The sequence below is a fragment of the Amia ocellicauda genome, chromosome 1 (genome assembly GCF_036373705.1).
Source record: "Amia ocellicauda isolate fAmiCal2 chromosome 1, fAmiCal2.hap1, whole genome shotgun sequence".
In the NCBI taxonomy this organism is placed as follows: domain Eukaryota; kingdom Metazoa; phylum Chordata; class Actinopteri; order Amiiformes; family Amiidae; genus Amia; species Amia ocellicauda.
Genome location: NC_089850.1, coordinates 13742761 through 13770755, shown reverse-complemented (window position 1 = coordinate 13770755; position 27995 = coordinate 13742761). Strand labels below are relative to the sequence as shown.

The window sequence follows — 27995 nt, the reverse complement described above, 5'->3', positions numbered from 1 at the left end:
TCTGACCAGCTGCCTTGTTTGTCATGTTCTTTAACGTGACAGAGCTCATCATTCACACCTTCCTCAATTTTGACAGTAGCAGCATTAATTGGTGGAGGCTGGTAGTCATCCGGTTTAAAAGGGATACTGCAGCTTTGATTATATTCCATGTATTGCAAAAAGGAGACTGAACTATTCATCCGGTTTTGTACCCAGTTAACTCCCTCTCAGTAAGTCTGTATCATTACACCTTCAAACCTTTGAAAAGATGTTACCAGTTTTAAAATATTGTTGGTGGCCAACAACCATTTTTGCATTCCTGCAAATAAATTGTTTTATACTGTAAGATGAGGTGAGTGTAACTTATTTTTGTAATAAAGTTTTTGATTTTTATCTGTGTCTTAAAACTGTTTGCTATGCTAGATCTCTAGAACTGTTTTTTTCTTTCACAATGGTTTAAATGTATGTTTTCAGCAAAAGCCTAGCTTCTTGAGTGTCTTCTCAGTGTATAGCCTTTTCAGTTTACACTACATTCAGAATGTTTCACTGTTCTCTGCAAGGTTTTTATTTGGCCGTTTTAACTTGATATATGTTGGTCTACTAAAGGTAGTTTTAAAAGTGCCTCAGATTATTCACATTATAAAGTAACCTTGAAGTAAATGTTCTAGGTTTGGAAAAAGTTGTGAAGACCTTTTTAAATTTAGTCTATTTTAACATAAGTCTTACAAATCTATTAAAATTGAGAAGTCTTGAAAAGAACACCACTCATGTGGAAAAATAAGCATCTGACATCATATTCAGTCTTTAAAATATACAGGTAAGTGACTGAAACGTAACTGCAGCCAGGATGAACAAAACAATATTCATTAAAATGGGTTTTGACTAGTTTTCTTTGAGCAAGTTTCTTTTTGAGCGTTTTCTGGTTTTCATTCCAATTTAGTCATTACATAATTGACATTTAATGGAAGTAGTAATGAACTTAACTTGACCTTATTTTATTACAAGGTCTGGGAAACAAATTTAAATTTGGTAATTGAGAGTTTGGGGAGGGGGAATACAAACACCATTAGATTTATTGCTCGTAAGTTAAACATAGTGGCAAGTTTTAAGCTACAGTATTTAGCTTTCATAGAATACATCTGAAAGGTCTATAGGAGGGAGAACACGTTAGTCCATTAGTTTTTAATATGGTCAAGCAAACCCTAGTAGCATCTGATGAACAAGACCCTGAGTGTAAAGTACCTAAGTGAGGCACTTCAGAACAGTCTCTTCAAGCATAACTTTCACACCCTTTACAAACTGCAGAGGGACACCATGCTACATAACATAACCCTATATTAAATGCTATATATATATCTCACATACATGTATACACACACACACACACATGCATACATATAGTTCTGGCAACAATTCAGAAATCAATGTTAACTGGTCTCAATTTTTTCCAGGTGTGTGTGTGTATATATATGTGTATGTATATATGTGTGTGTGTGTGTGTGTATGTATGTGTGTGTATATATATATTATACACACACACACTTTTTTTTTTTTTTTCTCCTATCCCCTCCCCCACTTTCTTCGTCATAACATAGGGACAAATATTTGAATGGGTGAATGACCCAGTGCAGTTTCTGTACTTTTATTTATATAGTAAATATGTAATTTATTTTAAATTAGAGATTTTACAAAATGTAGGAGTTAAAAAATAAGAAGGTACATATAATATGAAATTGACAAAATTCAAAACTACATGCAGATAACATCAACCTTTTCATTAAATGCCAGCTCTTTAATTTAGAATACCGAACATCATTTGGTGTTTAAAGCTTTTCCAATTGAAACGTGAATACACGTTTGGTTTATTCGATCAAATGGAAAACTACTACAATACAAATTAAAATGCAGCTTGCGTTCAGTTCAAACAAGTATTAAGTTCCCCGAGCTTGATTTCCCATTGATAACTATATGTATAGAGACTCCGTGCATCTTAAACTGATCCTGACATTAACTTTACCGCTGCTGAAAATTAAATATACAAAGCTATTAATTAAAAATACTAATTTTAACCGTAACAATGCCAGCCTGCTTGTGTCTTACAAAACGTGCACGGGTGCCCAATAATTCTTCTTTTAGCAACAACATTCAATATTTGCCTACAGCTGCAGATCGTACTGCAAAACAGCCAGAAAATTGAATCTGAAATGACCTCTGACTCCCCGCCGCCAAGAATGAGCAGCTGCTGCATCGCACAGCACATCCGCTTTCTCCGGAAATGACGTCACTCGAGGAGGCGCACAGGACGAGTCGCCTGTTCAAAACCGGAACAGCATTTTATTTCTTGTTATGCAAAATCACACCGCTTATGTTATCTGAACACATAGCTGTATATTGGTGAAATTGACAACACGGCCAGCTGCCTGGGGCTTTACAGAGATGTTGCGGTTAAAGTGACTCCGATACGCGTTCCTGGATAGGAGGTTCCCGTCTGCAGAGGTACAGTAATCGTTCATTTCAGTCTGTTTATATCCGCCACCTTTGCGTTGCGCTGACATAATGTGTGATTTTTGGGTTTATAAACGTCGCTCGCCCAGCTGGATAGCATTGTGCTCGACCTGTGCTGTTAAGAGAGCTTGTTATGTCACGATCGTGGTTGGTATGTGAATTATTAAAGTAACGCAACTGAACAGTAAAAAGCAGTATCCTCCCCCCACCCTCCTCCTTATGACCAATTAATGAATATCCGTTATGTGTGCAGAAGATGTCCAGCTGTAATATTGGACAGTTTATATTTATGGCAAGCCCAGATATAGATTTCCATTTGGCTATTGGACCTTTCGTGCAGCACAGTCAATATCCTTTCCCTACACATTGTCTCCTTGTTAAACTTGTAGTCAGTAACTTAAGTGCATTGAATTCGCACCGGCACCAAACTGAACCCTGTCAATGTCAGCACCAGATCAGTGCTTCTCATCCTGGTGCCGGAGGAGCCCCTGCCCTGCTGGGTTTTGTTCCATCCGAGCTCAATTACTTAATTGAACCCTTACTTTAATAATTTGCAAACATTTGACTTTTTGCATTGTGTAACTGATAAAAAGTTGGTTCCTTAATGATAATAATACAATTTTATAAGGTTAAAACCCCTACTGTTTAAAGTAATTTAAAGGCTCTGATTTAGGACATTATTCAATTAAGAATTCAATTAGGTAATTGAGAGGGTACGGGCTCCTCCAGGATCAGGGTTAAACCACTGCTATAGATATATTTTCAGTCTGTTTAAATTGTCAATCTAGAAAAATCATGTTGATAACCTTTTGTAGTTTTGAATGATGTCTAAATTGATGATGTACGAATTGGTTTAAAACAGTGCCCACGATGGAATGCCTGAGACTTAAACTGGAAAACCTCAAACAGAGACTGAAGGTGGATCTTTTCAGAGAAGTCGGTCGCCAGTATCCAGTCTTCTGTTTTATTTTGCTGCTCTTACTTGTGTCCACGGTTCTTCTCAATAGGTAATTCTTATTAACTGCATTTTTAACCCTGAATTGAAGGGAAACGGCACTGCTGCTCTTTCAATAGTTCAATAGCTTGAATAAACAGCTGTTAATTTGAGAGTCAGATTATTGGCAGATTTGTAGCAACTGCTGTACTTTTATAGCTTTCTCTTTCCCATGATGCCAAACAAGAAGTATTTTTAGCACTTAATTTGGCAAATCCTGAAGCAGAAATTTGCAAGTCTAAGAAGGCTGTGTCATAGCAGGAGGAACTCTGTGTTGGGTTTAAATGTAACTTTAAACATTACAGATTCCCAAATCTTTGAAAAGATAAACTGTGTTGCTTGTTCTCCTGTTGGTGTTTTGCTGTCTACTGTCTTTGTCGTCAAGGCTTCACTGGTTATTGTAGTGTGATTTTACTGATTTTGTTTTATTCAACCCATTTGCATTGCAGATACCTCCACATTCTGATGATATTTTGGTCTTTCTTAGCTGGAATTGTTACATTTTACTGCTCCTTAGGCCCCGAATCTCTTTTGCCAAACATCCTCTTCACAATAAAGCCAAAAAACAAGGTATAGTTCATGTCTTTTGAAAAGTTTTCAGACTCTTCTTGAATATGGTTAACTAGTCTGGGAACTCCATGGTTTTAATAAACACTTACTTTTGGGAAATGTTTATTATTAGTAATGATAACTGATTGTACTTGTATGTAGGTATGTTTGTATGTGTATATGATAATTCTTATTTTCTGTCAATAGCAAGAGCAGCAGGAGCTATTTCCCTTGGGTAACAGCTGTGCAGTCTGTGGAAAAATAAAATGCAAGCGTCACAGGTATGTGCAGTTTATCGGTGAAAAGCTTTACTTAGGCAAATACTTTTTTAGTGATTAGCATGTAAAGGACAGATTAGGTCTGGTCTGCATTGAAGCAAAGAAAACAAAATAATTGGTGCTTTGTAAGGTGATGGAAGTTATCCTGCCGCAGCTCTGCTACTCAGTGTTACATGCATAATTTCTGGTTGGACAGTAGTTGATATGAACAGAAGTCCTTTCTGGAGTGATTCATGTCTGTTAATTACTTGTCCTTATCTGAGGGAGAGTCTCCCATTAGGGTGTGTTAATGGCAGAGAGTTAAAATGTTTTCTTTCCTACTCCTAATGGGTCTCACCATTTATAATTAACATTAGTCATGCACAGAGACCAGAGCGATTACCCATTGCACCGGCAACTTTTGCTGCAGTGTCACTAAGTTACTTGCTCCTGTTAAGGTTAGAAACCTGTAGTCCAGCTGTTCTCCTTACCCACAGAACTTCCTAGCCAGTGCCTCATTGATGTTATGGTGGTATCACTTTTGTGTAAAGAAAACATGTATTAGGTTAAGATTTTAAGTCATATCAACTTATTCAGAATGCATTCTCGCATGTGATGCCTACATTTCTTTCAAAAAGAAAGTGTATGTCCAATAACAGGTCTAATGCTTGTGTTTTGAATTACCCTAATAATCAAAGTTGGTCACTTTTTTCAATCCTGTAACAGAAATCCACTTGAAAATAAGTGTTAAATAAATACACAAACCTTTTCTAAAACACCTACTCTAATTCTCACCCCTTTTCACTTGGAAAGACCCATGACATTGATTGTAGAGCTGCAGACATAAAAGCACACATTGTTTTGCTTTGCTGTTATAGTGCTTGACTGATTTTGAAAGCATCATATTGTAACTAGATCAATGAATGGCAGTTTAGCTGCAGAGCAGTGAGGCAAGAGGTTTCAATAGTGGACGTGCATGGCTCGGGTTCAGCTTGCTTCTTGTGGGCAGCATCCTGCCAAGCAGGGCTGGCGAAGTGGTGAAAATGAATGGAAGTGTGACAGATGGTAAAGGCAAGTTGTATTGATCAGCTGAAATTCTATCTGCAGTAAGCCTCAATGAAAAACTATCAAGTTTCCCCAGGAACAGGATGAAGCAGATTATTAAAACCTCAGAAGCCTGTAGGCAGGATCTTTAGAAAAAATGCAATTTTCATTTTTGAAGCATTTACTTTGCGTAACAGTTCGGAAGGAAAACGCCGCAAGTACCTTTTGAGCTAAATATAAATTCATTAATGGATTCTTGAAATGTAAATATAGCGAATTGATCTGGTGAATATCAGCAACGTATTCCTCATGGTTTAATCTTAATAACACGAATAACCATGTAGTTGCTGTCTATATTTAATTATATTTGATTTTACAATTATACCATTAATAGTACAAAAGTGTGAGGCACACCATTAAGAAGACTTGGAGACTTACAACTTAAGACAGTTGTTCAGTGCTTTCGGCATATGTTCTGGGAAGCATGTTATGAGATTGCCTTAAAAAGTTAAGTTGTAAGACCCATTTTTGTTCCCTTGATTGACTGCTTGGATTTTCTTATACAAAAATCTTGAGGTTGATTGTCTCAATTTCAAGTCATAACTGCATTGCTAATGTATTTGTTTGCTGGTGCTGAATTGGCATTGTGTGTAGTCTGCTGCCACCTGTTGGTGACTGTGTAGTAGTAGGCCCTTCTCTGGTTTAGTACTTTCACATGCCACTCAGTGGATCATAGGATATCTTTCTGTTACAGTGAGTGCTGCCTGTACTGTTGGCATAGGCAGCCATTCACATCAAATTAGTAAGCTCTGTAGTCTGTATATTGTATTGTTAAATACATAATATTAAATACAAGGTTAAGGATAGGTTTGTTTGTTTTTTGAGGATAGATGTATATATATTATGGACCACCTGCTTAAAGATGACAGTAACAGATTTTCATAATTTGTGTTTGTGTTCAAACCCTTGATGTGTATTTAATTCTGGGATTCCTATACAAAACAACCAAAAATATGTGAAAATGGCTGTTTATTATTCCCAACAGAGCAACACTGCTGCTTGAAAACTATCAACCATGGTTAGACTTAAAAGTGTATTCAAAAGTGGATGCATCTCTTTCAGAGGTATGAGACCTTTTTTTTTAAATACACAGAACTGTGCAAACGTTTTAGGCAGATGTGAATAAATGCTGTAATGTAAGAATGCTTTAAAAAGTAGACATGTCAGTAGATTATATTTATCAATTAACAAAATGAAAAGTGAGTGAACAGAAGAAAAATGTACATCAAATCAATATTTGGTGTGACCACCCTTTGCCTTCAAAACAGCATCAATTCTTCTAGGTACACTTGCACAAAGTCAGGGATTTTGTAGGCATATAGTCAGGTGTATGATTAAACAATTATACCAAACAGGTGCTAATGATCATCAATTCAATATGTAGGTTGAAACACAATCATTAACTGAAACTAACAGCTGTGTAGGAGGAATAAAACTGGGTGAGGAACAGCCAGACTCAGCTAACAAGGTGAGGTTGCTGAAGACAGTTTACTGTCAAAAGTCATACACCATGGCAAGACTGAGCACAGCAACAAGACACAAGATAGTTCTACTGCATCAGCAAGGTCTCTCCAGGGCAGAAATGTCAAGGCAGACAGGGGTTTCCAGATGTGCTGTGCAAGCTCTTTTGAAGAAGCACTAAGAAACGGGCAACGGTGAGGACCGCAGACTCAGTGGTTGGCCAAGGAAACTTACTGCAGCAGATGAAAGACACATCATGCTTACTTCTCTTTGCAATCGGAAGATGTCCAGCAGTGCCATCAGCTCAGAATTGGCAGAAAACAGTGGGACCCTGGTACACCCATCTACTGTCTGGAGAAGTCTGGTCGGCAGTGGCCTTCATGGAAGACTTGCAGCCGAAAAGTAATTCCTCCGACATGGCAACAATGCCAAGCGACTCAACTATGAATGCAAACACAGGAACTTGGGTGCAGAAAAATGGCAGCAGGTGCTCTGGACTGATGAGTCAAAATGTGAAATATCTGGCTGTAGCAGAAGGCAGTTTGTTCACTGAAGGGCTGGAGAGCGGTACACGAATGAGTGTCTGCAGGCAACAGTGAGGCATGGTGGAGGTTCCTTGCAAGTTTGTGGCTGCATTTCTGCAAATGGAGTTGGGGATTTGGTCAGAATGAATGGTCTCCTCAATGCTGAGAAGTACAGGCAGATACTTATCCATCATACGATACCATCAGGGAGGCATCTGATTGGCCCCAAATTTATTCTGCAGCATGACAACGACCCCAAACATACAGCAACAGTCATTAAGAACTATCTTCAGCGTATAGAAGAACAAGGAGTCCTGGAAGTGATGGTATGGCCCCCACAGAGCCCTGATCTCAACATCATCGAGTCTGTCTGGGATTACATGAAGAGAGAGAAGCAACTGAGGCTGCCTAAATCCACAGAAGAGCTGTGGTTAGTTCTCCAAGATGTTTGGGCCAACCTACCTGCCGAGTTCCTTCAAAAACTGTGTGCAAGTGTACCTGGAAGAATTGAGGCTGTTTTGAAGGCAAAGGATGGTCACACCAAATATGAACTTGATTTAGATTTTTCTTCTGTTCACTCACTTTGCATTTAGTTAATTGATAAATATAATCTATTAACATGTCTATTTTTGAAAGCATTCTTACTTTTCAGTATTGTTTCACACCTGCCTAAAACTCCTTTACACAGTACTGTATATATATTTTTTTAATAAGATTATACATAATGTATATATTTAACAGACCACTCATGCTTATTTTATTGGCTTCTAGGTGTTGGAGTTGGTTCTGGAGAACTTTGTCTATCCGTGGTATAGGTATGACCTCTCTTCTTGGCTGTAGTGCTGTGATTACACACGTGTAAACTGAAATTTGAGCAAACCTACAATCTTCATTTTTATACTCCACAGGGATATTACAGATGATGAAGCATTTGTTGACGAGTTGAGAGTCACGTTGCGCTTCTTTTCTGCGGTCTTAGTTCGCCGAGCACAGAAGGTAAGTAGATGACCTAAGACTTGAAGTCTTAATTTACATGTTTATATTTTAATAGGTGTTTCAGTCTTGTTTATGATCATTTTGCTTTGCTGGCTTATGACCTATGTGCTTTAATTGTGTGTTAGAGTTTAAGAGTTGTTGCTTTTCTAGGTACATATACCTAGTCCGTTTATGAGTGTTTTTTTATACTATGACCATGGTACAATTGACAGGATTACAAGTAACTCATGGTGTGCGTTCAGACCCTGCTTGGATTCGAACAGCCATCACAAGCATATCCAGGCAGCCCCAAACAGCAGATAGACTACGCCAAAAAGTCCTGACGTGGGTGGTTTGAATTTTCCTCCAAGTCTGGGAGAGCAATGCTGCTGTGTCTGGCTCATGTAAACAATGGTCCTTGTTCCACAATATATTTGCTTTTATAATAGCAACTGCAAACATTGCTTTAAAAAAAAAAAAATTAAAGGTTGGCAATTTACAGTGTTAATTCTGGGCCACATATTTGAAACTGAATGCACCTCCATAGTGCCCGAGGAGATAGAGAGAGGCTTTCATCTCTGTTTTGTGGGTGTAATTTGTGAAGGATGCAATTAATCAAACATTTTCAGTGCAAACTAAGTTGATGCCATTAAAATTAAATTGGTAAGAGATTTGTTTTCATAGACGGCAGGCAGTGAGCTTCAGCCATTTAATCAACATGAAATGCTTTTTAAATTGTTTCACAGGTTGATGTTCCATCTCTCATAACCAGCAAATTGCTGAAAGCCGCAATGAAGCACATTGAAGTAATTGCTAAAGCAAGGCAGAGAGGTTTGTTGATTTTTAAAAGGCTCGGTCGTGATATTAATTCTCGTATGAAAAATCCTCAAATGAAAACTGAGTGCGTTGGAGAAGATAAACCTAATATAAACCTACTGTTTGGCAAATTGTGACCATGTTCATTTCATTCCGAAGCTCATGGTGTCTCTGTAATGATTGATTGCGATTTGGTAACTATTTTATCTGCGCACACACACACACACACACACTCACACACATCTATGTATTGCTTTAAGACTTGTTTTCAACACCAGTCATAAAATGCATAAATGGTTAATTGAGAATGTATTTACCCTTTTATTTTACTCATCTGCAGACTTTTTCTTGTTTTGGTTTAGTGAAAAACGCCGAATACCTACAACAGGCTGCGCTGGAAGAGTATGGGCCGGACCTCCACGTGGCTGTGCGCAGCCGGAGGGACGAGCTGCTGTACTTGAGGAAGTTAACCGAGATGCTCTTCCCTTACATCCTGCCTCCCAAAGCATCGGACTGCAGGTGTGTTTAACAATGAGATGAATATCTGTGCGAATGAGTTTAATATACCTACACCTACAGATCAGTGCAGCTTATTTTACTAATGGTTTGCTTTACAAATGAGGGGATGCATACTTTTCGCTACGACTCTGTATATATTAATATAAATAAAGGGAGTTTAATCAAATTCTTTTCAGATCACTATCCTTGCTGATTCGGGAGATTCTAGCGGGATCCGTTTTTCTTCCCTCGATGGATTTCTTGGCCGACCCTGTGAGTAGCACAAAGACTTTTCGGCTTTAGACCCAGTCGATCAACTTCTATGTTGTTTCTCACTGTGGAAAACTAGCTTTAATTGAAATTTGAATTGCTTAATTGAATTGTTCTCATTTTGTTTCCAGGATACGGTCAACCATTTGATTCTTATATTCATCGATGACACTCCAGTAAGTACATTTGAAAGGCAAAGTCAAAATATCCCATGAATACCCCAATACAGATAATATACCAAATGAACTCCCAGGTTAGTTAGCTGAGCTCTCAGTGCCGGTGATGCAGTTAGGACACTGAAGACGGCTGCCAGGGTTTCGTGTAATGCATCAGCGTTAGTAAAACAATAGGAATACTTAAGTTAAGACTCTGTATCTTGCAATAGGAATTAACCTTTTTGACATTTTTTAATCCTTTTCTTTTCAGCCTGAACCTGCAACCGAGCCACCTTCAATTCTAGTCCCTTTCCTGCAAAAATACGCCGAGTCCAGGAATAAGAAGCCATCTGTAAGAACATGCACACATACGTTCTGTTGCTGTCCCTGTGTCTGCATGGTGGGACTGAGCAATGGCCGCCCCTTCCCGCTCCCCGTGTTTTTCTGACACGCTCTCCTCCCCCTGCTGTCGCCAAGGTGCTGAAACTGGAGCTGAAGGAGATCCGGGAGCAGCAGGACCTGCTCTTCCGTTTCATGAACTTCCTGAAGCAGGAGGGCGCTGTGCACGTGCTGCAGTTCTGCCTCACTGTGGGTAAGCGTGCCCGGTCTCTGTGAAGCTCTTGTTATGTAGCTCTTATCTTAAATACGGTGGCCCTGAAGTGCAAAACACAAACAAAAAATACAAAACGCAGATGAAAAAGCCAGAAGAACACTTTTTTTTCTTTTGTGTTTTGAGTTGAGGTGGAGTTAACTTGTTGTCTGACGCATGCCAGGTTAAAAAGGCTTGAGTTAAAATCAGAACTGGGGGGGGGGGAAGAAAACACACAAAAAATGATCAATCTAAAACTATGAATATTGTTTTCTGTTGTCTTCAGAGGAGTTCAACGACAAGATCTTATGTCCAGAACTGACAGACTCGGAAATGCTCGCTCTCCACGAGGAAGTGAAGAAGATCTATGGGTCATACTGCCTCGATGAGAGCATTGACAAGATCCGCTTCGATCTGTTCATTGTGGAGGAAATAAGAAACAGTTAGAGCTTTTCGAATTCCTTATAATTTAGCTGTAGTGGACAAAGGTGTTTTGGTTGCAGATGTATTTTTGGTTTGCATTTTGCTGTAGTAAATAAAAACGGCAAGAAGGGTAGAGTTTTTTGCAGGTAGTGTGTAGAAAGAGAAACAAAATACATGGTTATGTATCAGGTTTAGTTTCTGATGCCTACAATCAATGTAATGTAATCCCTCCTTTTTGTTTCCAGTTGCAGAAGGGCCCTACAAGGACGTTGTGAAATTGCAAACCATGCGCTGCCTGTTTGAGGCTTACGAGCATGTCTTGTCTCTGTTAGAAAACGTCTTCACACCCATGTTTTGCCACAGCGATGAGGTAATTCACGATCTTCTGGTGCCAGACAAGAAGTAGGATAGTTTTTTTTTTTAATTTATACTTGATACAAAATCTAGTGTCTAGTTTTCCTTCCTCCTTTCTGAGTGTCTGTCGGCACTCAGAGACATATGACCTTCTGAGTTGGAATCGCCTGAGAAAAGGCACGACCGAAATTACAAGATTTATGTAACCACATCGCCACTATTTGAACACTACACTTTTTGAATTATAATGTATTTGCAGAAGCATTGAATAAAGCTTTAAAATGCCAAGAATTCATATTTCTTTCTTTAACTTTCAGTATTTTAGGCAGCTGTTAAGAGGTGCAGAATCTCCAGCAAGGAATTCAAAACTAAGCAGGTTTGTGTTCCAGTTTTTGCTGTTTTGTAGCTGTCATATTGGTATATACTAATCAGTTATGAGAGGAATAAGGGTTAATGATTTCTCCATTTAAATGGGGAGGGGGGGGGAGTTTATTCATGGTAGAGATTGATGCCACCGCTCTGTGTGAAAAGTATGGAGATTCTGTCATTAGAGTAAGATGTACTCTTATGCACGAGAGAGCATTGGGCTTTAGAAATAATACCACAAACTTATTTTTTCCTTAAATATAATACATCTCTGGTTGAACCGGCAGGTGTGGTTTTATTTGATCTGTTTATATTCTTTCATTCCCTCCTTTCCTGCAGCCAGTTTGCACCTCAGAGAGAAGGACAATGCTCTATCATGCATTCAGGTTTCTTTTCACTGTGTTTAATTTGCTACAGCAGGATCAGACATTGTGAATGAAATCTGTAGTGTGACAGGAGCTTTGGGTGAACCCTTTTCTCCTCTTCTGTCTCTATACACGTGTTGTCATGGGGTTAGCGTTTTTGTCTCGGCCAATTGTAATTCCTTGTGCCTATTATTGCAGAAATAGCCTGAGTTTGGATGACATCCGGTGAGTATGTCACCAGCATGATGCCAGTAAATGTCACTCAGCTGCCTTTTTTAACACTGCACCCAAGATATGTAACTATACTTGCTGGAATGCAGGTTAAAGATACTAAACTGCCTTTGTAACAAATGTAAAATGTGTCATTTTATTCATGTCCTGGTACAAAAATCCCACATGTCCCACATTTGTCTAGATTGTTGGAAGAAAGAAAAACGAACAATTGCCTTGAATAACCTTTTTCTGTATTAAAAACAACAATGTAGTTAAAATGTTATCTCTAGGTCTTTGTTGAGATTTAGGGCTGCGTCCAATGGTTAAAAGCTTTGTTTATTAGGTATCTGAAGACCAGCCTGAACCTTTCAAGGTTCCTTCAGACATACACAGTGTCAGATTTGTATACATTATATGTATCACTTTTTGTTTTCCATTAGCAGATACGTTTTACTGAATCAAATATAAACTTATGGTGACATCACTAGTAAGTTATTCAAATTAACACAACATCCAAAGGTCAAATTTGACCCTTTGTTTCAGTCCTAGACTTATGTGATCTTAAAATATAATTTGTACCGGTAGAAAAACTACTTTTGCAGTGTGTTTGAAACACAGGGATCCTATTTAAACACCTAAATGTTTTTCTGATAGAAACTTTCTACCTGTTCTCTTGAGTGAATTTACTTCCTTCTGAATTGGTTTAATGTATCCATATTTCAGAGTCTGCAGTGTTTATTGACCTTGGTAGCAGGGGTTGTTTCAGATGCTTTTTAAGGATTAAGTTCCTTTAACTGTTGTAAGACCATACAAATATAAAAAAATTGGTGAGAAGTCCTGTATATACAATGTGTACACAAAGACTGAAGCTAAATCCCACAGCATGAGGTACACATGCTGTACACTGTTTTTGTTAGAAAGGCAGTTCTCATGGCAGCATGAACTTCGGTGCTGGTGGAGAAAAAAAGAGAAAAGAGTTGAATGCAGGAGTTTTAGTGGCTGTGTAGCATCCCTGTCTGTGAATGCAGGCCTTTCAGCTAATTTGTGTCTGTCTTTCTCTCACAAACGATTGCTGCCATTTGGACATGTTTAAAAAAAAAAATCAAATCTATGCACTAGCTCTGCACAGGATTGTATTCAGGGCTCTGAGCCTCCATCCATAGCTGCGACCATGAACCAAGGGCCTTCACCTGCATCTGTTTTCCCTCATGTCCCGTCAATTCTAACAATCCCATCTGGCATTTTTCCTTCTCTCCCTGCTGCTTTGAAGTAAGTCAGGGTCCATTACAAACCATGTGTCCCCTTCACACCGCATGGGTCTTTGTAATACCTACCATTTCTGAACTTGTGTTTGTGTTTGCTCAAGCATGTCTTCCTCGACTAATGAAGGAAATCTTTGTGTCTATGTGTGGGGGGTGGGGGGGCGGGAAACTTTGACTGTCTTAAACGTCCCTTTTTTTTTTTTTTTCACCTTTTGATTTCTTTGAATTGTATCTGTTTTGTGAAATTGTAACCCTCCCCCACAACGTTTCTGTAAGAATAGTACCTACAAACCATAACTTGATAAGCAACGCACTTCTATTTTTCTTCTCAGTAATGTAAAGCTCGTATTCAGACATTGTATTGATTAGAGGGATAGATTCATGTGTGCCAAAATACTAAAAGCAGTACAATCTATTGATACAGTAGCCTTGGGCCACTTAAATCTTTATTTAAAAAAAACAAAAAAACTTTAGGTCACCTGTCAGTATTGTAGTTTGTATGTCTGTTTGTCTTCATGTTAATCAGCCTTTGGTATTTAAAAAATACCTTGTGCTAACATGCCATTGATGACTTTTAACTTCACAACATTCATGTGGTTGTTTGTCAACGTGTACAGTAATCTAGACCACACAGAAATCGGTCCCTTTCCTTTCTGTCACCTTGATATGTGGTGCACAACAGGTTTTGGAGATGGTCCTGCTGTTCCCCAGTGGCCTGTACCATATATATATATTTTTTTAAATAATCCTGAGTTTTTAGAACCATTAACAGATCTAATTTTAAGCTAACCCTTTCTTTGCAAAGAAACACTTTTTAAATCATTATGTACAGCTTGATCTATGATGAACTATCCTTCCAGCTCATTCCGTGTCTTTTAGTTGACACAAAGTTATTTCTTACTGCCAACTGAAGTGTGTGTGTGTGTGTATATATATATATATATATAATTTTTTTTTTTTTTTCTTGATGCAGCTGTTTCTGTTTGATTATACTGTACTCGTTGCAAACTATCTCATTGTTTGTAATCTACACTGTACTGAATTATTTGCTGCTAATTGTTGCTTGTCAGTTCAAGCTGCAGTTCAAAATGCTTTATCCTTAAGTATTTTGCTTTTTTATTACTCTTGGAGTTACTGTATGATAAATGTTTGCTAATATGTACTCCATGTTAATTCTGTAATGTCATTACTTGCATAATAAAGTTGTGCAATGATCGGTAGATTGCTTAAAGTGCTGTGATGTGTAAGAAACATCAAGCTTGGTGTATGAAGGATACAGAAATGTAGCAGAATCTAGTCCTTAGCTGTTCAACAAGTAATGTTCTACACTACCTCTTTAAATTGCATTTTAATTGAAGTTTTTCTGTGTTATTTTTGTTTAAGTTCCTGGATATTTGAGATCCTGGCAGCTGCTTACAGAACCTCACCTTTGTTTCAACTGGCCTTTGCTCCCAATATGCATGCGTGTATGATGTATTTACAGGGATTTTCCAGCTTTATTTAAATATTTACGTTGAGTTGTTGTCTGCAATGTTCAGGAACACCTCGAAACGCGGGGAGTCGTTTGGAATCGGCCGCATCGGCAGTAAAATTAAGGGAGTTTTTAAAAGCACAACGATGGAAGGGGCCATGCTGCCGTCCTATGGGGTAGCAGAAGGAGAGGACGACATGGTGCGTAGTAGTCTTTAATGCTTTTATATATACATGTGATCAATGTGCAATTGGATGGATGTTTGTAGTAAAATGCTGCATCATAGGACCAGCTCTTTGTAGTGTCAGGGGGCTCATATGCTCAAGAAACCTCCCATAAAAAGTCAAAAGTCAGAGCCGGTCACAGGGCAGCGAAGATGGTTTGTGTTCTGACCCATTGTGTTTGTGCGACTGCAGGTTGAAGAGGCAATCATGGTTGTAGAGGATGACTCCCCGGTAGAAGCCATCAGCACGCCCAGCACACCCCGCAATCTCTCGGCCTGGAAGATAACCATCCCCTACGTGGACTTCTTTGACGACGAGATCAAGAAAGAGAGGATCCCAGTGTTCTGTATCGATGTGGAGCGGAACGACAGGAAGGCGGGTGAGAGCTGGACCTCAGAGGCCTGGTTTGTGTTCCTTTCACCTGCAATGACCTGGAGTGCCGTGCCATGTGTCAGTATAGCTGTCATCAGCTGTTCGGCCTCGCTTGACTGCTAGAGGCTAAATACATCATCTAAATACTAAATACTTATCTTTAGGATTGTGTGACTTGGGTGGGTATCTTTAATTCTAAGCAATTTTTATTTTCCTGCTTTTCAGTTGGCCACGAAACGGAACACTGGTCGGTTTACAGAAGATACCTTGAGTTCTATGTACTGGAATCCAAACTGACAGAATTCCATGGTAAATGTGAGCTTGGGTTGTGCATTATGCGTGTGTTATATATTGAAGCTTTCTCTTTAGCTGCTTACTGGTTTGTCCGTCTTTTAAGGCTCTTTTCCAGATGCTCAACTTCCATCCAAACGAATTATTGGTCCAAAGAATTATGAGTTCTTAATGTCCAAGCGGGAAGAGTTCCAGGAATACATGCAGGTACTATTACACTTAAAACAAGGAGCACAATCGCTGCAAGAAGTTCCGTATTGTGGAGAACACAGTTTAGTACTTTAACTCCAACTTTTGATATTGGAAGAACAGTGTGTGCTGGTTCTACAAAATATATACTTATACTTTAGAACCTAAAATCACTGTCTCTTTCTGTCTGTATACATGTATACATACACAGACTTGGATGTTTAAAACAGATGATAACAGTCCCAAGAGGTTTGTTTTCTCAAGAAGGACCACACACAGTAACAAACCATTATTGCATTTTATTTAAAAAATCTATTTAGCAGGCAAGGAGAGTAGATGGGCTGCTGCAGGTAGAATTGAGTTGATGTGAAATTAGTTTGACTGAAAACAGTTGTATTTTTGTTCTGCATCTGAAGCTCCTTTGTTTTGCCTCACAGAAACTTTTGCAGCATCCAGAGCTGAGCAACAGTCAGTTGTTGGCTGATTTCCTGTCCCCCCACAGCATGGAGTCTCAGTTTCTTGACAAAATGCTGCCAGATGTCAATCTTGGTAGGTTGAGCAATGTCTCCGAAGACACACTAATAACTTGTGTAAAATTAGCTCTTGTTAACCTCTGTTATTCCAGCTAATCTCTCACATAAACCTGTTGAAACTTATTACATTTTGATGCATTCCACTGAAATTAATTGAAATGTAATGTAACTAATCAATTTATTTCCTTGCAGGGAAAATTATTAAATCTGTTCCTGGGAAACTGATAAAGGAAGTAAGTCACCTGCATTAATTGAGATTATTCACACAGCAGAACAGGTATATGTAGTATTACATTGTGTTGCACCTCAATTAAACATCTTTGTAAAGCATGGAGACCTGTTGTGTGTGTGTGTGAGAATATGTATGTACATCAGTGCTGCTGTAATCCAACTATTTAATGGAATTGTTTAAGGAAAGAATCAGAACAAGATTTTGCTTAAATACAAAGTGTCTTTAATTGAATTCTAACTTGGAGGAATATGTCCACACACGCACGCACTCTCACACACTCAAACTCACACATACGCACGCACACTCACACACACATCACACACACAGAGACGCACACTCACACAATACGCACCACGCACACACACACACATTTGCTAAAGATGCTATAATTGCCCACATGGGTACAGAATACCATACATTTATAAAAAATGTAAAATGTAAAGGGAATCTTTGCCCTTCCAGAAAGGCCAGCACTTGGAGACATTTATCCAGTCCTTCTTCAATTCGTGTGAATCCCCGAAGCCCAAGCCCAGCCGCCCAGAACTGACCATCCTGAGTCCCACCTCGGAGAACAACAAGAAGGTGAGCGAACGCAGCCCGTCCTGCGTGTGATGTCTGGCGGTTAATACGGGTGTGTGAGACGGCTAGTGGAATTGAATTCATTCAGATAGAAAAGGGTTATTGTTGTGACTGATAATGGTGCTACTAGGAGCCTGATATGAATATGATAGGACGGCTGTTTATCATTTTTCTTTTCATTTCCAGCTTTTCAATGATCTGTTCAAAAATAACGCCAACCGCTCCGAGAGCACAGAGAAGAAATACAATCAGAACTATTTCATGGAGATGATCAACGTGGAGGGCATCTATGACTACCTGATGTATGTTGGTAAGTCACCACTCAGAAACGTAGGCATCGTGTTCTTTAGTATAACATGTTTTGTGATTTTGTAAACGGTTTACAAGCTGGTATTGCGGTTCATCTGAAGGCCTCAATTTAATCAATACTGGTCCTCCCACTCTAGGTGGTGCTATTGTGTAGCGAAGAATAAAAATGCTTCTGCAACTGTTTCCAAGCTCAGGTTTTGTTTGACTACTTTTGCTCTGCAGGACGAGTGGTGTTTCACATTCCTGACTGGCTGCATCACTTGCTGACGGGTGGACGCATCCTGTTTAAGAACACACTGGAGGCCTACACTGACCACTACCTGCAGTACAAGCTAGACCAGCTCCTTCAGGAGCACAGGGTGGTCTCTCTGATCACTCTGCTAAGAGGTAGGTGGCCTGAGTGGTGACACCTGATAGTGCTTTTCCACCGACATGGTGCCCGTGCTGGTTCGGAGCTGGTGCCTAATCTGGAACCATTCTGCCGTTTTCCACCGCGGAAACTTAGCATTCTCTTAGCACAGGGTGAATTGCACAACAAGCGGAGCTGTGGACAGGGGATGTGCTTTGTGCTCACATGCCAGCAGAGCGCTGACAATGTATTATAATAATAATAATAATAATAATAATAATAATAATTTATTATTATTATGTATTTGTTTAGCAGACGCTCTTGTATGTATACATGTATCCACTCATACATGTATACGCGGCAAGGAATGCATGTTAACTCAATCTTGTATTTTATTCAATACAGTAAAAGTGTCTGAAATAGCAAATCGGTGTAAATCCCTTAATGCACAAACCTCAGTGTTTCCATCTGTGGACAATTTCCCATGAACAAGGGAAGGATAAATAGTGTTCAATTTAATATGTTTTATATAGGCTGTATGTAGCATTTGAATTCCATGTAGCATCTTTACGTCCTCATAATGAAGGAATGAGGGGAAAACGTATTATTTTGTGTCCGCTTATAAACAAATGAAAGGCTGAGTTATCTTAGCATATTCGTTTAGCTGTATTTTCATTTCTGCTTGTCTCCATGTGATCTTGCGTTTTTTTGTTTTTGTTTTGTACAATGTATTTGTGGTGTGTGTAGATGCTGAATGAGTTTCATTTTGATGGTTACATAGGGTTTCAAAGACGCAGTGATTATTATTGCCGTGCATTTCTCCACTTCTACTCCGCGCTTGGAAACGCCCACATCCAGTGATGTCAGCGTTCGGTTCCCAAACCGGTGGAAACGCAGGCTGGTTCGCAAAAAGTTCAGCTGGTTCCCAGGCCAAGCACCAGCTCCAGCTCCAGCACTGACTCCTTGTCGGTGGAAAAGCACTGTGAGAGAACTGGTCCAGAGAGACTCCTGAAAGTGTGCTGTATCTAGCGGGGACTGATCTTCCACAGCACACACACTTTGCACATCAGTTTTGAGATGTATGCACTAGCTTCCACATTCGGTCTTGCTCACTGTGGGGGATTGCTCTTCAGTCAGCAGCATGTCTTACAGCTCTCACACATTTACATGGCAGATGCGGTGTTCTGTGAGAACAGTGAACCCCGATCCTCCCAAGACAAGCAAAGACGAGCGAAGAAGACCTTTGAAGAGATGATGAGCTACATTCCAGGTGCGCTGATCCCCGCCAACACCACGTATAATATGTTTAGTTCTTCATGGACACGTGGGTGTTGGGGGGGGGGGAATTCTGACTTAACACCTCTGCCTTTTTTGGGGGTGGGGGGCTGATTAATCAGATGCTTTAGCAACCCCTGGAGCACTTTTTTCTCATGGGGAGTTTCAGAACTGATTTATAATTTACAAATTGAGGCGCCATACGTTCATAGTCTTCAGGCTCGGAGTGCGAGGTCACCACACAGACTGGATCTGGCCTTTCTGAATAGAAAAACAGTAACTTCTTGTGCTGCCCTTTCTACCCTTCCTGTGGAAACACTGATCTAATTCAGTCCTACAAGTTTCATACTCTATAGGTGATTGTTTTTTTACACATAAACATGGGAAACAGTTTAATATTTTGCTAATCATACACACCACACTGGGGTATAAACTTTCCTATCGTGATGGATCTTCTGCTGTCCGCTTCTGCCCTGGTTTCCTGCTTTGTTCATTCACCTACTTAATGTGTGTTACGTTATATACTTGTCATTACATAAGTGGGTCTCATTGTGAGGTGATTTGGGAAATCTCATTTTAGGAGACGTTTTGCTTTAATTTTAAAATGAATAAAGCCCACCATGTAAATCAAAGCAAATCAAATTGGATGCCTTTGACCCCTAAACTGTGTTCACTGTAAATTCAACATCCATTTACCCCAACTTTAATACATTCAGGGAACTATATTCACCCTCTGTTCTTCAGAACTCAAAATCTTTGCTTTATAAAGTTCTCTAGGATCTGATCCATGATTTATAACTGACTCTACAAACTGTATATCCTCAATAAACAAAGTTCTGCACATTCAAGGATATTATTAAAGTATATTTATTTAAATTTTCACTGCCTTTTGAATCCTCAGCCTGGTGCTTTGACAACTGCCAAGTCTGATAAGCACTTATGTAAATATTTTAAGTTTATATAAAATAGGCCTGTCAAGAAGTGTTGCAGAAGTGCTTTTAATGTTTGGCAGAAGGAAATAAGTTAAAGAATTTAATTGACCGTGAGGAAAGATAATTTGGTCAAGGTGGGGCTGGAGTTAGTATCATGCATCACTGTGTACACATTGGTATATTGTGTGATGTTGATTGAAAATAAGTCGTCTTGAACCGTGCCTGTTCTCATTCTCTGAACGATGCTGGCGTTGACTGACCGTGTTGCTTTTCCATCGGCAGAGTTCTTGGGCAAATGCATCGGGGAGGAGGCCCAGTACGAGGGAATCCGATTGCTCTTCGAAGGGCTGCAGCAACCAGTGCTGAACAAGCAGGTCTGTGTCAGCGGGGGACGGTCGAGACGAGCCTCGTTTGTTAACCATCAAAGACCACAATGCAATTGGAGAATGAAACGCTCACAGGAGAGAGAACGATCAGACATGCACACTTACCTTACTGCTGTATATCTAGATTTCACTTTTGTGCAAGGTAGAGTTTGTTGTGTAAGTGTCAATGAGATCAGGAAGCTTTCATGACACCGCCCGTATGCAAGACACTGGGTTAGGGGATGAAGCGGAGTCAGATTAGCATCATGTCCCTGAAAAGACAAACATACTTTGGCAAGCAGTTGTCCTTCCATTTGCACTTTTCCTGTTCCTTGTGAGTGTTGACCCTTTGTGTTATCTTTGCAGCTTACCTATGTTCTTCTGGACATTGCTGTTCAAGAGCTTTTTCCTGAATTAAATAAGGTAAACAGGGATTTTATTAAGCTTGTGTTGAAGAACAATCAGTCATCAGGTTGGAACGTTTGTTGCAATGCCTTTATTACACGTGACGTGGAGAACAGCAGTGAATCAAGAAGAATCCAAAGTTGCTCTGCCTTCATTTTAACAGTCAGAGCTTTTAGACACAAAAATAAAAGAGCTGGTTATAATCAGAAATTCATTACTGTGTTATCTTAAAAGTTAGCTAAGCAGAATATATATCATTATAGGACAGAGTTAGATCAACACATGGATTAGGGAGCAGGCACTTCAGCTACTAACTGCCAGAGTACAAACGTGACTCATTTTAATATGACAACGTTTTTCCCAAATACCATGTTTGAAAATGTTATCCAGCGTATTTTATACACAAGGCCAAAAACATTGGAAAGAGTTCCAGTTCACAGATACAGTGGGGGATCAGCGTTAATAGTGTCCTTGGCCTGGACTTCGTTACTTTAACCAAACTTTGATGACAGCAAGATGTTTTTTAGAGATTGCATCAGGGTGTTTGTTGTATGCATTGTGTTGCCTGCGTTTAACTGTACCACATCTAGAGACAGCTCTGGGGACAGATACTGTGTGCCTACTTTCATCATAAAAACAATAGTGTTGGGTACATTTCCCCCCATTTTCTCCTCCTCAAAACATTTGAATAATGATCTTTGGTGTGATTTGTTTGTATGGAGACGGGTCTAATGTCATTTTGCTCTCCTTCAGCAGGTACAGAAGGAGGTCTCAACTATAGCTCCTTGGATGTAGGAGTCACGCATCGATTGATCCAACGCATGTGCAATACACTGCTGTGAATACCATGTGACCAGCGGTGACAGGATTTCACCTCTTTGCAGTTTGTCCTGATTTTAAATCATTTTTATTAAAAATGCCACAATGAAAAAACAAACAAAAAAAGCCCCCTGCTGAAAACACTAACACTACAATGTATCATATTGCACTAATAAAAGATATTTATTGATTTGAAACGTGTTGGATATGTCTTTAGTGTAGCAGTCAAAGCATTGACCACATGATGACACTAAGCAATATGTGTTCTCCCCTAACACAAACCCCATTACCACAGGTTTCAGTGGGGCATTTAGCACATGGAAGTCTTTAGTCTGTTTGTTTATATAAACACCAGTGTGGGGGATATGTTTTCCATGTGAAAATCGGGAATTCTCCAGAATGAGTAAAAATAATAAAAGTATATTTCCTTAGATTTGTGAATTCCCTAGCAGAAAATGATTTTTTTTGTATCAATTTGAATATATACAGACGTGCTCAAATTTGTTGGTTCACTTACAGCTCATTGAAATAATACTTCATAGAAATTAAAATCTATTGCATCGTGTATACTTGCATGCCTTTGGTATGTCATAGAATAAAGCAAAGAAGCTGTGAAAAGAGGTGAATTATTGCTCATTCTACAAAGATATTCTCAAATGGCCTGGACACATTTGTTGGTACCCCTTAGAAAAGATCATAAATAATTGGATTATAGTGATATTCCAAACTAATTAGTTTTTTTAATTAGTAACACGTCTCCAATCTTGTAATCAGTCATTCGGCCTATTTAAATGGAGGAAAGTAGTCACTGTGCCATTTGGTATCATTGTGTGCACCACACTGAACATGGACCAGAGAAAGCAAAGGAGAGAACTGTCTGAGGAGATAAAGAAAATAACAGACAAGCATGGTAAAGGTAAAGGCTATAAGACCATCTCCAAGCAGCTTGATGCTCCTGTGACGGCAATTGCAAATATTAAGAAGTTCAAGGAACCCTGTAAACAAACAAAAGAAAACCCCAGCTCCTTGTTGAGGCTACCTTCACAGTGCAGACAGATCCCTCTCTACACATCAACTGCTAATCAAAATGACAGACAAAAGACGGCAGCAAACTGGTCCAAATCGCCTGTCCTAAGGAATAGTTACAGTCCAGAAGCCAAAGGTTTGTTTTACCGGAGTTGTGTTCTCCCACAATCGGAGTCATGTTCAGGGGTTGTTGCCAGAGCCATCTGTGTCTCTTTCGCCCTCCTTGTTTTTTCTCCAGCGGACACCGAGGCGCTCTGCTGGGCTTGCATGGAGGTTTATATGTGGTGCCGCCCTAGTTACACCTGTTTCCATTTAACACTTCAGTCGGTCTGTGGGAGGGTTATGGGAGAGTCCAGGGCCCATTTAATTACTGGCAACTCCTCTTCAATAGTGGAATTCTTCCCTCCTTCACTAGCCAGCAGTGTGCGACTGAGGTACAGCACGGGGGCCTTCCCCATCAATCAGCTGCGACAGCACGGCTCCCAGTCCGCTGTCAGACACATCTGTCTGGACGCTCGTTTGATTTCCAAAATTCAGGAGAGTGAAGCACAGCTGAGGCACATACAGCATTTTTAAGAGTCTGAAATGTTGCTTTGACTATGGCCGTCCAGACAACCAGACAATTACGGTTGAGGCAGAGATAGAGGCGCAGTTCTGTATAAATCGCCTGTAGTATCCTGCGATGCCCAAAAAGCTAGAACTCACTCGAGCACTGTAATAACACATCAAGATCAGGCCATCCCTCTGATCTGGATGACCGAGCAACAAGGAGATTGAGAAGCCAGTGGCAACAGGGTGGGATTAACACATTCTGGGTCCCCCCTCCCCCCAACTCCTCCTCTGCTAGTTTATATAAATATGTGTGTGTGTGTCAGAGTGTCAGACCTGGGTCAAAAATATGTATTTTCTGTATTTCCAATTATTTTTCCAAAATCTGGTTTATCCCGTTTTAAACTGTATCCTGTTTCACAATTACTAGTTGAATGTATTTACACAAGTATTTGATATTCTGTGTTCTCAATTATTTGTATTTCAATGTATGGGTTGTATTGGAAAATACAAATCTCATGTGTGAATCACAACAAACTCAGCACAACAACAAAGATGGTCTACAATTACCGACACAAGTCTCCAATTTAAAGTAACTCTTGAATTGCAGAAGTCTCTACCTTCTCTGTCATGAGAAGACAGGACAGGAGTCAATGAAAGTGACCAATTTAGACTTTTGGGACAGACGGATTTTTTTTCTCCCGTTTAGGAATCTCACATTGTTTCTTTAATCTTCTTATGTTGTGCTACATGTTGTTGTGATGTACAAATAAGATTATATTTTAAAATACAACGCATTGATTCAAATACAAATTATTGAAAATGGAGAATATCAAATACTAGTGAAAATACATAACTAAGTCTTCGCAAATACATATCAATACTTTTTCAAATAGAGTCAATTACTAATCGTCAATCAAGATACAATTTGTAATTTTTCAAATACAAAATTGAAACCATATTTGATGTAATTAAAAATACAGAAATACAAATATATAATGGTTGTTCAGTGGGATTTTATTTAAACAGGAATAGTCTATTTGAATACAATCTGCGTCTCTTGCTACAGTCCAGCTTTCCACTACTTCGGTATCTTGACTCTCTCTCTCTACGATCTCTCTTGATTTCTTCAACGAGAATTCAGGCACCAGTGTGTCATCCAAGTCCAGCTCTCAGACCAGCTCTGACTCAATAGCAATCAACAAAAACACACTAAGGCTCTTCATTCGTTCTCAGTTCATTTTTTATTCTTGCCATTTGCAAAAATGGCACAAATACATTATAACTGTGTGGTCGGGGGGCCCCTGGGCAGTTGCCCCACTTGCCTGTGTGGTAATCTGGCCACAAATGTCAATTTTGAAAAGCTAGTGTGCATGTGACAATGTGTCAAGCCATGTGGCAAGACTTTTTGTGGTCTGACAAAACAAACTTTTTAGTGCAAACCCAACACAGAGCATCACCCAAAGTACACCATCCCTACTGTGAAGCATGGAGGTGCAGTATCATGTTATGGGGATGTTTCTCATTGGCAGGGACTCGGGCACTTGTTAGGATAAAAAGGAAGATGAATGGAGCAATGTACTGAAAAGTCCTTGAGGGAAACCTGCGGTCCTCTGCAAGAAAGTAGAATCATCTTTCAGCATCACAACAACATTACACACACAGCCAAAGCTGCACTGAAGTGGCTAAGGAACAAAAAGGCAAATGTGCTTGAGTGGCCCAGTCAGAGCCTTGAGCCAAATCCAATCAACAATGTGTGGCATGACTTGAAAGATTGCTGTCCATCAACACTCCTCAATGAACATGACAGAGGTTGAAGAAAGGCCAAATCTTACCAAATCTAGGTGTGGTTGGAAGAGACCTTTCCCAACGGATTTACAGCTGAAACTGCTGCCAAAGTTGCTCCCACCATGTATTAACTCATGGAAACTCATCCAAATATGATATTTCAATTGTTAAATATATTTTCACAATAAAACCGAGTATGGCGAGTAGATAAGTGGACAAATCCTCATAGAAATGCATGAAATTGAAGCACTGAGAACAAAATGTGAAAAGGGGGTGTATACTGTTTATATGTTTTATACGATATATGTTTTAGTAGTAAAAGTCTAGTGAAACGTGTTGATCTGGTTTCAAAGAAAACAAAACGAGAAGTAGGGCAGACGAGGCTGATGTGACTGATCTTTTCTGAGCTTTCTGTTTCAGTACTTGGTGTACATCTATGTAACATTGAAGCCCTGCAATTAACAACCCACCACTGCACAATAGGCTGCAGTGATGCAACGGTGGAATATAAAAATAAAGTGGGCAATGAATATCTCCTCCTAAACACCTAAAGCAAGGACACACAATTTCAAAACGATAGTCGTCTCTTATACCAGCTGCTTGATGTATCTATTGTCAAAGAAGCAGAAAATAAGACGACAGTATCACACTGTTGCTTCTGTTCTGTTGGATCCAACATGACCTTGTTCCTGACTATACACAGATGACAAGCTAACCTCTCCTCCTGAAAAAAAGCAGTTTTGTTCATGACCATTCCCCATCACCCAAATCATAATTAGCAGTGCTGGATGGACAATGTCTCTTTTAGTTTCCAGGCTCAGGGACAGCTGTGAGAATACAGACAGTCAATACAGCATTTTAAAACCTGCTATTCCAGCTTTTGGCACAAGAGGATGTGTGTGGCTTTGGTACAGTGTTAACACAGAAGCGTTGTTCCCCATATGAGTTACAAGGAAATAAAAATATACCACTTCAGACTATATAGCTACATTTCGGGAAATTCCATTTTATGTACATCTCATTTAGAAAGTGCAAACCTACAATCGAACAAACAAAAATCCACAATCGTATTTACTCTGTTTAAGTATTTTCACCCACAACTGCAGTTCGAAACTGATTCTATTCCAGTTATTCCAAAACTGTTATTCAAGCTGAAATAAAAAAGTGAGACCTTCACATATCTCCCAGGAGATAGAAGAGGATAGTGGTGTTCAAAGAAAAAAGTTAAAAGGATCAATAATAAATACATTTGAGGACAAGTTCTCTGCTTCATTGCCAGACCCATTTGAGTAAAGTACAAGTCTCTTTCCTGTGCGAATCTTATGTCCATATTGTTTGGATCCTTCAGCCCAGGGATATAACTTTGTAACTCACATTTCTTCTTACTACGCCCCTTCTGATATTTATGATGCTCAGGTCTTTGTTAGATTTTTAAATAAATATATGAATCTTCCCAGTGACATGGCAGTGTTTGGTTACGTTCATGTTTTCGGTTTAAAATGACAGACTATATGTTCTGTTGGAGCTATTTTGCTGTGGTTAGTAGGACGGAGTCTAACTTGGCAACGTCAGGTTCAAAAGGAAAACAAACCCCACACGACCCGACACACCCAGTCTGAGGTTTGCAGATTGCAATACCCACATGCCAAACGTGTTGCACACTTGTTACTGCAAAGCTTCCCAGAACTTATTTTTTCCAAGGCTGCACTTTTACCTCTGTTTTACTAGTCTGGGATGCTATTTTTTGCATCTGACTGGACTCATCAGCACACAGCTATTTTCTTTCTGCAGCCTATAAATCCCTCTTTTGCTTGTTAGAGTAAATGGTCAGGGCAGATTGATGTACGTGTTAACCAGTGGATGTATGATAGTTTTACTCAAAATGTAGTTTGTTTATTTGCTACGACGACTGCTCTACCTTACAGTACAACGACAAGATGACTAATTTTCACTTCAGCTTAATCACTGGGCTATTGTGTGTTAAGGCAGGAGATAAGGAGAATATTTCTTCAGAAGGCAATAAAAGCCTTGAATGATCTCAATTCCTTCGAAATCCTTTTTAATTTTTAACTGCCACCTCCACCTTTGGCCTTGAGCAAAGGAGCAAGCACTCTTTTCTGTGTAAGCTACAGTGACTGTGGGATTTCATTCAAATGACTTAATTGTTATGTGCTTAATTGCATTCTTTCAGTGGAAGACAATCAATTAAAATATACCAAATATACCAAGACCAAGGTCTGTGTGAATGGGTTACTGCCTGCAATTTTCCAGCGCGGGTCCTAGTCTAAATGCCAGCAATTTTGCAGCAATAGATGTGTGTGAATGGAGCAGGAAAACGAATGCCGGCAAATGACGCGTCATGTTCTTACGTTGTCGACTGTACTTTGTATTAATGCTTAATTTGTATTAATTTTAATTAACCTTTGTAATGCTAGCATAACCTGTAAGTCGCTCTCGATATGGGCATCTGCCAAGCAATAATCATCACAATAATCACATATATTTTTTTTTATCTCAAATTCAAAACACACATTGCTTTTCAAACATTACTGATCCCTTTTTTTCATACACACGGCCCCTTTGCTTTGTATTTTTTATTAACTGTACCTCTGCATGTTTGTAATTCTG

General features: G+C 39.4%; 2 protein-coding genes across 10 annotated transcripts in view; both read left to right on the top strand.

The window, feature by feature from the left end:
• The window catches only part of syncrip (synaptotagmin binding, cytoplasmic RNA interacting protein), a 10845-nt gene extending 10473 nt beyond the window's left edge, over nt 1-372 (top strand). For all 6 annotated transcript variants that reach the window (XM_066724614.1, XM_066724533.1, XM_066724451.1 and 3 more), the window contains exon 12: nt 1-372. This exon is cut by the window's left edge. The gene's annotated coding sequence lies outside the window, so the exon portion shown is untranslated.
• A 1892-nt stretch (nt 373-2264) lies between these two features.
• On the top strand, nt 2265-22201 carry snx14 (sorting nexin 14). Of its 4 annotated transcripts, none has more exons than XM_066723785.1 (30): nt 2265-2475; nt 3347-3491; nt 3928-4048; nt 4235-4308; nt 6374-6452; nt 8145-8188; nt 8282-8369; nt 9095-9179; nt 9527-9683; nt 9860-9935; nt 10064-10108; nt 10359-10439; nt 10565-10679; nt 10963-11118; nt 11345-11469; nt 11771-11829; nt 12383-12409; nt 15198-15330; nt 15547-15733; nt 15952-16035; nt 16124-16224; nt 16644-16755; nt 16932-16972; nt 17434-17553; nt 17737-17860; nt 18082-18246; nt 19383-19478; nt 20698-20789; nt 21147-21203; nt 21942-22201. In XM_066723785.1, the coding sequence occupies exons 2-30, from the start codon at nt 3355-3357 to the stop codon at nt 21978-21980; spliced, it is 2820 nt and encodes a 939-aa protein (XP_066579882.1). In that variant the 5' UTR covers nt 2265-2475; nt 3347-3354; the 3' UTR covers nt 21981-22201. The 4 variants fall into 4 exon arrangements, with proteins under 4 accessions (XP_066579882.1, XP_066579810.1, XP_066580040.1 ...); XM_066723713.1 differs by having other exon boundaries at nt 21939-22201; XM_066723943.1 differs by lacking the exon at nt 12383-12409.
• The last annotated feature ends 5794 nt before the right edge of the window (nt 22202-27995 follow it).

Bases quoted from the DNA above. Each gene is read 5' to 3' on its own strand.
- snx14 (XM_066723713.1), top strand. From the start codon at position 3,355: ATGGAATGCCTGAGACTTAAACTGGAAAACCTCAAACAGAGACTGAAG. The intron at 10,109-10,358 runs GTAAGTACATTT...TTTTCTTTTCAG, and splicing joins TATTCATCGATGACACTCCA to CCTGAACCTGCAACCGAGCC. The intron at 18,247-19,382 runs GTAGGTGGCCTG...TTTACATGGCAG, and splicing joins TCTGATCACTCTGCTAAGAG to ATGCGGTGTTCTGTGAGAAC.